At 39.9% G+C, this 13,937-nt stretch overlaps 1 protein-coding gene across 1 annotated transcript in view; it reads left to right on the top strand.

The window, feature by feature from the left end:
• pappa2 (pappalysin 2) overlaps nt 1–13,937 on the top strand; it is an 88,607-nt gene that overhangs the window by 68,999 nt on the left and 5,671 nt on the right. Inside the window, exon 25 of the mRNA XM_061732838.1 lies at nt 3,472–3,543. Within this exon, the coding sequence (XP_061588822.1) occupies nt 3,472–3,543 (72 nt within the window). The remainder of the gene's footprint in view (nt 1–3,471; nt 3,544–13,937) is intronic.

Here is a 13,937-nt window from a genome sequence, read left to right on the forward strand (position 1 = left end):
AGTTAAGGACGACCATCACACCCGGTCCTTTACCTCACAGGCAACACTGGGAGTGACTGTTGAGGGGGAGGGCCAAGTATCGATTTGACACCGACCCCCCCCTCCCGAACTACGTGTCCTTGTCAAATGTATTTATTAAGTGTTGAATGTGCAGTGTCTACATTGCTGTTAAAACCGTGAGGCGGGGAGTGCCGGGCCACGCGGGACAATGCCCCCCACGACCCGGACCCCCCGCCCCATCGCCTATGTGCGTATGAATCATGTAGGGGGGGAAGGAGGGGGAACAGAGGCCGAAGCCAGGAAGCAGGACCAGCAGAGCCGGCCCTGGTAAGACACCCACGTTCCCCCACCGGCCATCTGACTGTTGAAATACGGGGGTTTTCTTCAGGTAGTCATCTTTAGAGGTTTTATTGATCCTGCACCAAATTAAGATTGTGCCATCACCTCTTTACCCAACACAGAATTTGTGAATCACTGTTGAATATTACTTTTTCCACAATACAAAGCTGTTTCTCTTTAGCACCCCGTAACCTCGTTTTCTTCTGTTAAAGTGTTAATGATGGTTTAATCCCATTTCCTTCAGCAGATTTCTTGCTGTGTATTTATATTTTATTTCTTTTCATTTTGCATTTACTGTTTTTAAAGCAATTTGTTTTTCGGTTTTCTAACCTAATGCTTTCACATATTTCTTTGGGTGCTTTCCTTTTCCATCTTTCTCACTTTCTTCTGCCGACTGGGAGCAAGCAGCATCTTTGGCTGCAGTGTTGAAATAACTTCTTCAGGGAGTTTTATAATCTATTGTTTCAACTTAGAGCTCGCTTGTTGGTGTTATGTTTCACGATGATCTGTCAGGTGTAACAGCTCGTTAAAGTCTGCAAGTACTTTCTTTTACTGCAGATTGTTTGCATATTTAGACTTCAGACAAATTAGAATCTGACTTTGTAATCTTTCTGTCACAAATAGGTGATCTAGTTGATCTAAAAAAATAATAAAAATCTGCCAATAATTATCAACGTTTTACTTCCTTTTTTAAAGTTTGTTTTTCAAAGCCAGAATGTTTATTAATTGTTCAAGTTTTTTTTTTTCTACTAAAAATGAAAGAACGAACAACATCATCCAAGAGAGGTTATTTCCGTCTCTTTTTCTTTTTTTTTTGTTATGTTCATTCGAAAACTTTTAAAATGTGAAACAGTCAGAAATTACAACACTTTCATTAGTGGCTTCCGAGTTAGCTTCAGAGTTAGAGGGAATTTATTTTTTATCATTTGATTCCAGGCTTAGTTTTGAAATATTTCAAACATTAAATGAAAATGATCACAAGTAAAAGCTGGATTTTGGATTACCCATCCATCCATCCATCCATTATCTATACCCGCTTTATCCTTTGCAGGATCACGGGGGTCTGCTGGAGCCTATCCCAGCTAATTTTCAGGCAAGCGGCCGGGGTTACACCCTGGACAGGTCGCCAGTCCATCGCAGGGCCACATGCATTTTGGATTACACTATTATTAATTTGAGATAATTAAAAAAGATCGGTATTCATATGATAACACTATCTGCTGTCCAATAGAAAATTGTTTTCAACAGAAACCTTCAAGCATTCAAATGCCTCTCTGAGCGAGCAAGAATGCCTGAAATGTTTTCCTGGTTCAAACTAGACTTGAGGTTTTTGAATTCATCAGAATAAGTGTAAATGTTAGGTGTGGAGCTGCTCTTGCACAATGGACAGAGGGAATAGAAGCTGTTTGATACGTCCTGGATGAGGGCCCTGGGGCCGACCCAGGACCTCCTGGAGGTATCGTCTCTCCCTGTTGGGATCCCCCGGAGGAACGGGAGGAACCGGAGGTAGTTGCTGAAGGCAGGGGGGCCGGGGCCCGACCCATTCACACTGTAGCCCTGAAATGGACTAAGCAGTAAGAATTGATGGATGAAAGGATGGAGGTGCAAATATTTTTCATATCAGATATTTAACTGAATATTTGGCAGGATGGTATGCTTTAAAGTTTTCTAGAAAAATATTTTTACTCCTAGCAGCACCAGTTAATCATTCAACAAAATCCACATTGTGCGTGTGAGTGTGTATTTGTTGTTATCTCAAGTGTTTTTGCAGCGCTGGAAATCGCAGGGAGATAGCGCGACTGAAGGTTCCAGTTGACGTCAAACCTTTTTAGGAACTCTTCATATCTCTCACACCAACGTGTATACATGTCCGCTAGGGAAAAAACTGGTAGGAATGTCAGAGTTTGGGTCTGAGTTACACTGTTGTTGTTTTGCCTCTAAGACGTATCATGTTACACAATCGTAGCTCAGGAATGGTTTCTACGTTAGAACTGTTGCAAACACTGCTCCGGTCTTGCTTTACTTTTGGGTGGTCAGTCAGCCAGCCAGTTAGCTTCCCTTTGCCAAGGTTGAATAGTTGGATTGAGGTCTGATTACTTGCACCATATCTTTGACGCCGCCTCGTGAATTCAAAGCATTGCGTTCTCAAATTCTTCAGAATCAGGTCTCCATTGCTGGGTTGGGCTGCGCAGGAAATCCCCGGGGAGGATCTACTTTCTCTGTCCATATTTGTCAGGTGGCCAGCTGTCTACTATCACCTGGTTAACTCCTGGGGCTAAATTTATGACATTCAGCCAAAGTCTCACCCGAATTTCAACACAAGATGTTGAGTTTTGATAATTTTTGCTCTGTAGGAAGTTTTCTTGCACAACAAAGCAAATTCTCATAATGTTCTGCAGACAACAGAGTGCTCATGGCCTCCACGAGAATGAGTTCAAGATGTAGCCTTATTCATTTCAAAGTGACAGCAGAGTTTAACGGCCCAACTCAATACCGGTATGCAGACTGATAATGTAATGAGTGTATTTCAACTTTTCCACAAATTACTAAACCACAAAATGTATATTGAGATAATACTGACGCAAACTTACAGCCAACGAGATCTGGGGTGCAGAGATGCTCCTTCATCCGTGCTGATATTGTCAGAAACATTATATTACACTTTAAACATCATTTTTTTTTTTGCCTTATGTCTGCAAATATGAGGAACATTTATTTTATCCACATTGCATTGTCGTGTGTATTTGCTGGGTTTGCAGGAGAGCTGATCTGTACTTACACATTTCAATGGATTGGAAATAAGCATGTGATAGTATTGTCTCATTATGGGATCCCTTAGTAGCGATTAAAAGTTTCCTTAAAAGTTGAAGTCTAAACATTACATAGATATGCAGTATATTTATTTGGCGATAACAGATTAAAAATATGTGTTTTCTATCGTCTGATAATCAGCACATTCACCAAAGCGACACTGAGCAGCTCTAGTTTGAATTTTGAGCATCAAGTTTACAGAAAGGTTCTTAGAAATGTTTTTGTGTTTGAGTGTTTTATCATTTTTCTACAGCAAACCAACTTGTCGATTTCCTGTGACTGCATTGCTTGAGCAGTGTTCTTATTTGCCTTTTGTCTCAGAGGATAATCTGCACCGGGTTGATGAAGTGGTATCCTGATCCTCAGAGCGTCCACTGCATCCAGTCGTGTGAGGTAAGAGAGCAAGATGTAGTGCAACGTTTCCTCTTTCCTCTCTTTTTACCTATTAATGCCTCCACAGAGGCCAAACATGAGGAAAATACTGTTTTATCTGAATGTCAGCCTAACCCAGGTTGTAGAAACTTTTACTATCTTTTTTAGTGGTGACTGATGCCGTTTTTGGCTGCAGATCTAGAAAATCCCTTCCAGGAATTAAGATTTTGCACTACCGTATATATTTACTTTTACATTTAACCACAGGTTTATGTCAATTGGGCACTACATTACGCATATTTGTCTTTGGTGGTCTAAGTGCAAAGCTATTTTCACATAAAATGCAATCTGCAGATCCCATGAAAGCTTAAAGTTCAAAGTGATTGCAGTTTTGCTCTGCTATTTAGTTGACCTTGAGATATGAAGTACTTAATCCTAACAATTACACCATTTCTGGGATAACCACATTAGACTTACCGTCTCAGCCAGACTTTTCCAGTAATATTAAACATGAAGCAAAACATGCTGCATCCCTGTTGTCATCACAACTCAAAATACCAGAGTTAGTGTGCAATATGCTTCATATTTCATGTTGACAAATCTCAGCCACAAACTGATATTCTCGCACTTTGAAAGAATCCTTTTCAAGTCCATCCAGGGAGCCCTTTTTCCAGAAATCCTGGCATTGCCGAATGCTGTTAAGCCTGCCAAGCCTAATGAATCATCTGATAAAGGAAACTGCATTAATCACAGGATTATGTTAGATTTAGATTAATTATTTATGGTGACAAAGCTTTTAAATCTTTCTGCTTAGTTAAAAAACAGTCTACCTTGAGTGCTCTGGAACTCTTCTTCTCAAAACAAAAAAAGGATGGCTTCCTTTTTTGTGACAAGCCAGCAGCATCCGTTTTCTTGTAGATATATTTCTGTATTTGCAAGGATATACAGAGTGCATTTTTATATCATTGACCAATTGTACTATTCCTGAATTGTTAAAATAATTGACAGTTAATGCTGGAAAAATTAATAGAACTAGTTTCAGCAAGAGAAGCTGCTTTACGGTAATTAGCTCGCTCTATAGTATCTAGTTTCTTACATGGTCAGCGAAATGCTGTCAGCTGGCTTACATTTACTATTTCTGATTAATGAGCTAGATAGCCAGTTACTACACATTTTGTATCTCTTAGTTTACTTTAATACAACACAGATACGCTTTTATTTGACATGATGCAGTCGTTGGGCTCAAATAGTGTTGCTTCAGGGGTTCTGCTGTTTGGTCCAGGATTTTAGATGTTATCCAGGAGTAAAGCGCACGGTATAGATTCACTTTAATTAGCATCAAATCTGATTATTTTAACTGAAATAATGCTAAAAAGTAAAATCACGACTATATTTAAGTTACTTGCTAAACATTTGTTTTATTTTTTAGTTTATTCCCAGTATTTCTTGAATATTAGAATTAATTACAGGCAGAGATGTCTTCAGTATTCACATTCATTACTCAGGTAGAAGTATAGATACTAGAGTTTAAAAATACTCCTGTAGAAGTTGAAGTATCAACTCAAGTTTTTTACTCAAGTAAAAGTATAAAAGTACTGGTTTCAAAACTACTTAAAGTATAAAAGTAAAAGTAATGTAAGGGGGGAAAAAGCCATTAAGGACAAAATCCATTGAAAATGAAGCATCTTAGTATAATGCAAATATATTAAAGAACCATATATGTGTACTATTGAGCATTAACATGTGTTTCAGAGAGCAGGAGATATGATGACTAGTTCCCTATAAGTATTCTAATGGTGCAAAAAGTCAAACTTCAGATCATGTTATCATTTATCCTAACCTTTATTGGAATGTACATCCAAGTTTAGTTGCAGGAATCTGAGGGAACGGATGTAAGAACAAAACTGGACAAGAACATCTGAAACAACCACAACTAAATTCACTCTATCCGGATGGAGCAATTTAACTGGATAGTTTTTTTTTTAAAGGCCGAAATGAAATAGAGTAACGAGGCTGTTTTTAAATTGTAAGGAGTAAAAAGTACAGATAATTGCGTGAAAATGTAAGGAGTAAAAGTAAAAAGTTGTCTGAAAAATAATTACTCCAGTGAAGTATAGATAACCAAAATTTCTACTTAAGTAAGGTAACGAAGTATTTGTACTTTGTTACTTGACACCTCTGATTACAGGGAAGATTTCCACCTTTGAAATTTCTTGGGACTTTGCAACCGTCAGAGCGAGTGGCCCCATTATGATTTCATACAAGAGCTACATTTCTTTCTTTGTCCCAGCTGGATAATATCAGTTATGTGCGAAGGACCACCACCCTGTGACAGTCCACTGTCATCTTTCCTGGATGAAATCAGTCACCAGGGATTGCATCTTTTGTGTGCACTACTGTGCACCGCCCTGCTTTGGCAGCGGGACGACCTCCAAGATGGTTGCAGTGCTGAGAGTTCGGGCTCCCAGCTGATGAAACGGCGACCCATTATCATCAGACCTGCACAAATTGGCCTGCAGCAAAGCCAAGTCGCCAGGCTTGCAATTGATCTAATTCTTTGTTTGAAGAAAAGGTCATACACACTATCTGTAGAGCCGAGCGGGAGTGGGCTCCAGTAGGAGAGAGAAAGTACTGGTTCTCGTTGCCACAACAGGCATTACATTCCTTTAAACAAACGGCCTCCAAATTCTCCCTAATTCCCCCTTACACTTGTACTCATGTAGGACTTTAATGTTTGCAGGGAACAGCAGAAGATTTCTGCAACGTTTGCTTCTTTACTCGGTGCCCGCTCAGGGTAAATGTTCTAAATATTTCAATAAAGAAAGTATTTTGGCCTTAGAAACTTGTAAATAAATAATAAAATAAAAGCTGCACTCCAAATAGTTCATGACAGTCAGGCATCTCCCCCTATTTCAGGTGTTAGAGGCTGACACCGTGCAGACCTGCAGGCTTGCTGTCTCCAGGGCCCTGAGCACCTGACGGTTTTAGACAGACAGGTGGGATGAGGGAAGAGTTTCAGCGTTTCCTGATGTTGTAAAAGTTTGACAGGGAAGATGTGGATCCATGGAGGGTGTGAGAGGTCTGTTTGGCCGGAGGCAGGAGAGGAGGATGCTGTGCTGAACCCGTTACAAAAGAAAGAGAGGTTCTGTTCATCGTCTCTGTCCAGGCTTTCATCAGTCTGAGCTCCCTTTAGCTTGAAGCCAGTTACCTTTTCATCACCGACCACACATCCAGCACGTCGTTCCGCTACAATCTCTCTCCCCTGTACACCTCGTTTTCGCTTGAATTGAAGTTGTTTTTGTAGAGTTCTCTATAATTCCTCCCTGCTCCTTGGCGACTTATTCTCTCTTATTTCCAGAATGCATCAGGGCTGCTCTCACTTGATTTAAGTCAAGGTTGAAAACCTTTTAATTTACTGCTGCATTTCAGTAATCCAACATTATGCACTACAACCTTTATTTCTTGCATCTCATTTGTTTAATTTTTTCTGTCTGTCTTTAATTTCTGCTTTTAAACTCTTCCCTTTTAATGCATTTAAAATTTTCTTTTTTTTATGTAAAGCACTTTGTCTTGTACATGAAATGTGCAATAAAAATAAACTTGCCTTGCCTTACTTAGCAGCCCTTTCAGTTCAATCCCAGGTTATTCGGGGATGAACCTCACTCTCCTGGTAGTGTATATATATATATATATATATATATATATATATATATATATATATATATATATATATATGTATATATATATATATATATATATATATATATATATATATATGCTATAGTGGACATAAGTCACTCACCCGTGTCAGCGATGTCGTCTCTCCTCTGCCGTGCACAGTTTCTTTCTCTTTCTCTGACCACTTCATCAAAGTTTTGGCCTCTAAACTGCAGGTTTGTAGATGGACATGAGGACATGATTTGGATCTACCTTATGGAGTAAAGTATGAGATGACAGGCTGCATGCAACTGTTAACATAAAGTTTACATTTTTTTCCTTCCTCGGTTGAGCAGTTGACCAGCTGTTGAAACATGGGAAGTTTAGCGGAGATAGAGGGAGAGAGGCGTTGGTTAAAATCTCCTGAGACCGTCAGGAACGCATTGTGGTTTTGTGTTTGTAGAGTGACAACCGCTGAGCTGATGAGATCAGATGCAGCACCGGCAGCGGCTCAGGCTGCTTATACAGTATATTGATACAATATACTGGTAGTTTATATGGATGGAAACTCAGTCAGTAGCTCAGGGTTTGTGGTTCAGAGATGCTCCTTCATGGTAGCAAGTCCTGGATTACACCACCTGTTGTCAACAACCACAGCGATCCCACCGCGTTCTTGCCATTTAGCGTAAAGTTTAGTGTCTGTCCGTATCTTCTGAAAGCTGGGTGGAGACGTGTCGGAGTCGGGGCTTGTTTCTGCAGCAGCATCACAGTGAGGAGCACAAAATGATATACAGGACTGTCTCAGAAAATTAGAATATTGTGATAAAGTCCTTTATTTTCTGTAATGCAATTAAAAAAACAAAAATGTCATACATTCTGGATTCATTACAAATCAACTGAAATATTGCAAACCTTTTATTATTTTAATATTGCTGATTATGGTTTACAGTTTAAGATTAAGATTCCCAGAATATTCTAATTTTTTGAGATAGGATATTTGAGTTTTCTTAAACTAAACCATGATCAGCAATATTAAAATAATAAAAGGCATGTAATATTTCAGTTGATTTGTAATGAATCCAGAATGTATGACATTTTTGCATTACAGAAAATAAAGCACTTTATCACAATATTCTAATTTTCTGAGACAGTCCTGTAGTCCCAGCATTCCTGTTGTGTTATCAGTCATCTAAGATCGTCTTCTTAATTTCCCAGCAATCTTACATTTTTCATTTTATTTGAGAGAAGAAAATTATTTAAACTTGGTCTTCCTCTGTTGTTGCTCCTATGCTACAACCAAGATGTCTCCTGTTCAACTGAGTTAGCGTTTGGGGTCTCGGTTATAGCGGTATTTGGTTGGCTCCTCTAAGCTCAATCAACAGCTCCTGCTGGTAAACAATACTTCCATTTGCACCTTTACTCATCAGAAAAGTACCAGAGAGACTGGCGTGGGACAATAAAATAAATCTTAAAAAAATCAAGGAAACAACTCAGTTAATAAGCATTTCAATAGGTGTTTCTGCAACAAACGGCTCCGTTTGAAGAACGTATTTAAGTGCAGGAGGGACTTAATGCTTGTTATCACACCTCATTTGCGTAAAAGGTGGGATTAGAGATGTTTTCACTCAAGACACGGAAGGGTGTGTTTGGGTTCCTTTCCTTCAGGAAAAATAAGATTTAGGCACAACATTTCATTCGTAAAATCCAGAAAAGGCTAGTCAATCTGAAGGTAATAGCTATGTGTTGGTAGCGCCCTCTGACCGAGTGGTCCCTTGTCCCTTGCATGGCCCTGAGAGAGCTGGGAGAGACCCCAGCCCTCTGAGACCTCTAACCAGATCAAGAGGGTATAGAAAATGGATGGATCCTCTAACGTTCAACGGCATAAAACCATAAACCCAGATAGTTTTCATTTGGCCTTTATCTGTTGGGTTCAGAAAAGCTGGAACTACTGATGGAACACATAAACTGTTGATGTCTGACAGTATTAAAATATTCTCCCTTGCTGCCAGCACTACATTTTCCTCTTCCACTTTCCTGTGAATGTTGCTAGGCAAAACAGTTGCTTATAACCCACTCCTCCATTACAGCTCTGTAAATTATACCAGACCACATGTGTTGCATATGATCAGTGCCAGATTTCATCCAGATGCCATCGCGCCCTCTCCTTCCCTCGCTGTGTGTCTGTATCCAGGTTGAAAGCGTGAGTCATCTCAGACATCTTATCAGGCCCTGTACGACTGCCAGACTCAGATCTTTCTGTAATGTTTTTCTAATCCACCTTTTTAACCATGAGAGAATGGTATCAGAGACAAAATACTTTTACGAGCCTTTATAGGGGTGTTTTTTGCAGCATGATTAAAATGTCTGGTGGACGACAACAGCAAAGAATGTAATCGAGTGTGTAACAGTGAGCCAATTAAATGCATTGACTTATACATCACTTCACATGAGGCATTTTGGCAGAGTGGAGAGAAAAAACTAAAAAAAATGGCTGCTGTAGTGTGTTAATTCCCCTCATCTCATCACGAAGCACGTAGTGACTTTTCAGCATGAATGGCATTACGCACATTGAAGTATTAAATGTAAAAAGATTTGAAATGTGATCATTAATAGATTTGATTGTAACCCCCTTTAGCTTCTGGCTCACTGACCGGCTGCTATTTGCATCAACACCTGCTGCGAGTTGAGGTGCAAAGGTTTCAAGTGGAGCTTGATAATATTTGTATTTTATTATTATATAAACTACTTTGTTTTTCTCAGCTTTATTCTTATACGGTAAATGAAAAATGAACATTTGAAAATAAACACAGGACAGCAAACAAAGACAAATGTGTGTGCAGAACCGAGCAGGGCCAAAGAGTAAATTCTGGTCACCTATTTCCAGGGCTTTACTCGGGTCTTGTTTGCAGTGGGAGTCGGCTAAATAGAGGGAGCCAGTGTTCTATGTCTTGGCCACATGTTTCAGTTGTGGGGAACCCCACTGTAATTGAATTGCATTCGTTATCCAGCCAATAGTATCTTTTTTTGCAAGTTCTGGGTCTTTATTGGGCTCTCTCACCGTCGTCTCCCGTTTGTAAGTCCCTGGAATACGTTGCTTTGGGATAACCACTTGCACATGTACTTCTGGAAAACTTGCGCTTTACTTTTCAAGGCACTGTGCATTTCAGCTTAAACGTACTTCAAAAAAGCAATTTTTAACCATATAAAATACCCAAAGAATCCCCAAGTACTGAGGCTCGTATCCCTCACCTTTTGCGATCTATGTTTTACGTTCTCTCGCCTAAACTAACGTCCACCCACACTTTCCTCCAACATCCCCCGATTGTCTTATTTGTCAGATGTAAAAACTCACAACCCCACCTGTTTTCAGACAGGACTAGGTGGGGGTGGGGGAAGGGACTCTGCAAAACGTCTGCTGTGTAAAGACTAATACGATACGTGGCAGGAAGAAAAAAAAAAAAAACAACAAAAACACTTTTTGACAGAAGAATTCTCACCAGAATTCATGCCTGTGTTTTCTTAATGTTCTGGCAGGTGCTTATGACAGTGTGTGCTCCTCTTGAAAGAGTCAGCACCAGGAGGTGGAACATTTATGTAAGTTAGGTGTGGCCTTGGCTGCTGCGTCGTCTCTCTGTTTTTCAGTCTGATTTAAGGGGAGTTGCTGCATAAAGATGATACACAAACCAGGTGACCTTTTAATTATCCATGTGGGACTAAGGTGTGCAGCCAACTCTGGCTGCTTTACTCTTCATGGGCCTAAGCTGTTCTCTGTGGAATAAGCTAAATGCTGCCTTGAGGGGAGTGCAAATATCAATTAACCTCAACATAACGAGATAAGACCTGAAATAAAGTCACGGAAATTCTCTTCTCCTCTAGAAAATCATGGTAATTCATACATTTACATACAAGTAGGGTTTTGTTTGAAGTTTGTGGTGCTGTTGCTGGTAAAGTATTTACTCATAAAACAGAACGATTAAATAGATTTATTCATGCTGTGGCGTTTTAGTTGGGAAAGGCAGGTTTTCTTTTCTTTTTTCAGCTAGGGACTTCTTTGAAGTGAAGAGAAAACTGCAGAAATCTTCCCAGCAGCTGCTCTTTCCCCATACACAGGTTAGCTCTTTGAAAGTTCTCCATCAGCTTATCGGACAAAGCCAAAAGTATCTTTGGCATTCCGCGCTTATTTTCACAGTACTGGCATTCAGCAAAACCCTCAAGATTTAAAGGAAAACTTGGCTTTTATCATGATGCATTTCAGTATAATTTACATCCTACAAATCTACATGCCACTCTGAAGCTTCTGTGGTGGGTTTCTCAAACTGTCCAAGGCACTTCACCAAACAGCTTTAGGAAGTGCCACTAATCCAGCAGCGTGCAGCATAGCTGAACACTCATTAAATGATATCAGCCTGGGAACTCTTTCTGCACAAGTGCAAGTCCAAGGTGAAAAGATCATCTTGCTGAGTCACAAAGAACTGCTCTGTTTGTGGCATTGAATATAAACACATGACATTTAACCATTTGCCTCAGGAAACATCAGGCATCAATTCTTCAGCACCACACTGGGCTACCTTTACCCACTTTTACCCCTTATCAGCTTTCTTAGAGAAGTCCTTGTCATTGATAACGTTACACAGGTCTGGATACACGAACGTCTCAGGATGAAAGCATCTGATAAGTGTCTTTATAATTTAAAGGGGACCTATTATGGCATCTAATACCTATTTTAAACAGGCCTTGAATGTTTTAAAAACAAGCTTTTGATTGTTTTTGCTAAATAAATAAGAAATTCAGCCTCTAAGCCATGTCTTTATCTTCCCATTCTCTAACCTCATTATCTATGCGGGATTCTGAGTGGGCGGGGCTATGATAATGAGGCTATGTGCTGATTGGCTGCCTGAATGACACGATACACCGCTACGAGAAAATGGTGGAAGCTCCGGCCGGCGGAGTTAGTTGTGGGCGTGGTTTCATGCATCAGAGGCCAACCGATGTGAATCGCGCCCGTCGTTACGTAACGACGGGCACAGAATCTGAACGGCTCGTAGATCCACATCACACAGGACGGCTCATCTGGGCGGCTGTACAGACACTGCAGAATTTGGTTGCTTTCCTCCTTCTCTGAGTTGGCAGGATGAGGGGAGACCACTTTATATATGTTAAAGCAAGAAAAAACCTGTTTTTCATAATAGGTCCCCTTTAAGTATTTGAAAATGGAATTAATCCCCAAAACTCTATCGACACCTACGAGGAGTAACTAATTAAGTGTTGGGAAAAATAATAACACACTTATTAATTAATGATTGTAGCTTTTAGAATACTCTGTGAGGTATCAGACGTTACTGAACTAGCACCTAGTGGACATGAGTGGTATTGCACTTTTCATGTCACTTTTGACCACAGATCTCTAACTACACAATGTACCATAAATCAATCAATGGTCCCGTTCTGCATTTAACATCCAGTTGGCAAAGGCTAAGCAACAGGTACAACACAAGTCTTTGTGGACTTTTCTAGTGCATTTAACAGTTGGCAGGCTGAGGGGAGACCACTTTATATATGTTAAAGCAAGAAAAAACCTGTTTTTCATAATAGGTCCCCTTTAAAGGTCCTGTCTTCTCTCTAGCACCTTTTACATCGGCGGATCCCCTGCGTTTAACGTGCAGATCTAGCAGATCTGACCGACACGGAGTGGTGAGTCGAGCCGCCCCGTGAATAACTGGCCCCCGAGGGTGGTTTTAACCGGGGGGAGGTCTGATGTAAACAGAACTAACGGGTGGCGGGACGTGGGAGGAGTTTGTTGAACACCTGAGTACAACCCACCAGGGGAGGGTTTTTATTTAATTGATTATTATTACTGATGATGCTGATGAGAGAAACAACAGCAGCATGAGGTCACAGGTAGGATCTATATTTGCAAGATGAGTAACTGGGGAGACGAGGGGATCCGGCAGCTGCTCAGCCGCAGAGCTGAGGACGCTATAAACCGGCGTATGGATGGTCCATCGTTTGAACAAGTGGTAAGAATAACAACATCGACAGAGGTGTCAAGTAACGAAGTACAAATACTTCGTTACCTTACTTAAGTAGAAATTTTGGTTATCTATACTTCACTGGAGTAATTATTTATTTACTCCTTACATTTTCACGCAATTATCTGTACTTTTTACTCCTTACATTTTAAAAACAGCCTCGTTACTCTATTTCATTTCGGCCTTTAAATAAAAACTATCCAGTTAAATTGCTCCATCCGGATAGAGTGAATTTGGTTGTGGTTGTTTCAGATGTTCTTGTCCAGTTTTGTTCTTACATCCGTTCCCTCAGATTCCTGCAACTAAACTTGGATGTACATTCCAATAAAGGTTAGGATAAATGATAACATGCCTCTGAAGTTTGACTTTTTGCACCATTACAATACTTATTGGCAACTAGTCATCATATCTGCTGCTCTCTGAAACACATGTTAATGCTCAATAGTACACATATATGCTTCTTTAATATATTTGCATTATACTAAGATGCATTCATTTTCAATGGCTTTTTCCCCCCTTACATTACTTTTACTTTTATACTTTAAGTAGTTTTGAAACCAGTACTTTTATACTTTTACTTGAGTAAAAAACTTGAGTTGATACTTCAACTTCTACAGGAGTATTTTTAAACTCTAGTATTTATACTTCTACCTGAGTAATAAATGTGAATACTTTTGACACCTCTGAACATCGATGTATCAATCATTTCTGCGAACAAGGTTGTACTCA

Source organism: Cololabis saira, chromosome 10 (assembly GCF_033807715.1).
Source record: "Cololabis saira isolate AMF1-May2022 chromosome 10, fColSai1.1, whole genome shotgun sequence".
NCBI lineage: Eukaryota > Metazoa > Chordata > Actinopteri > Beloniformes > Belonidae > Cololabis > Cololabis saira.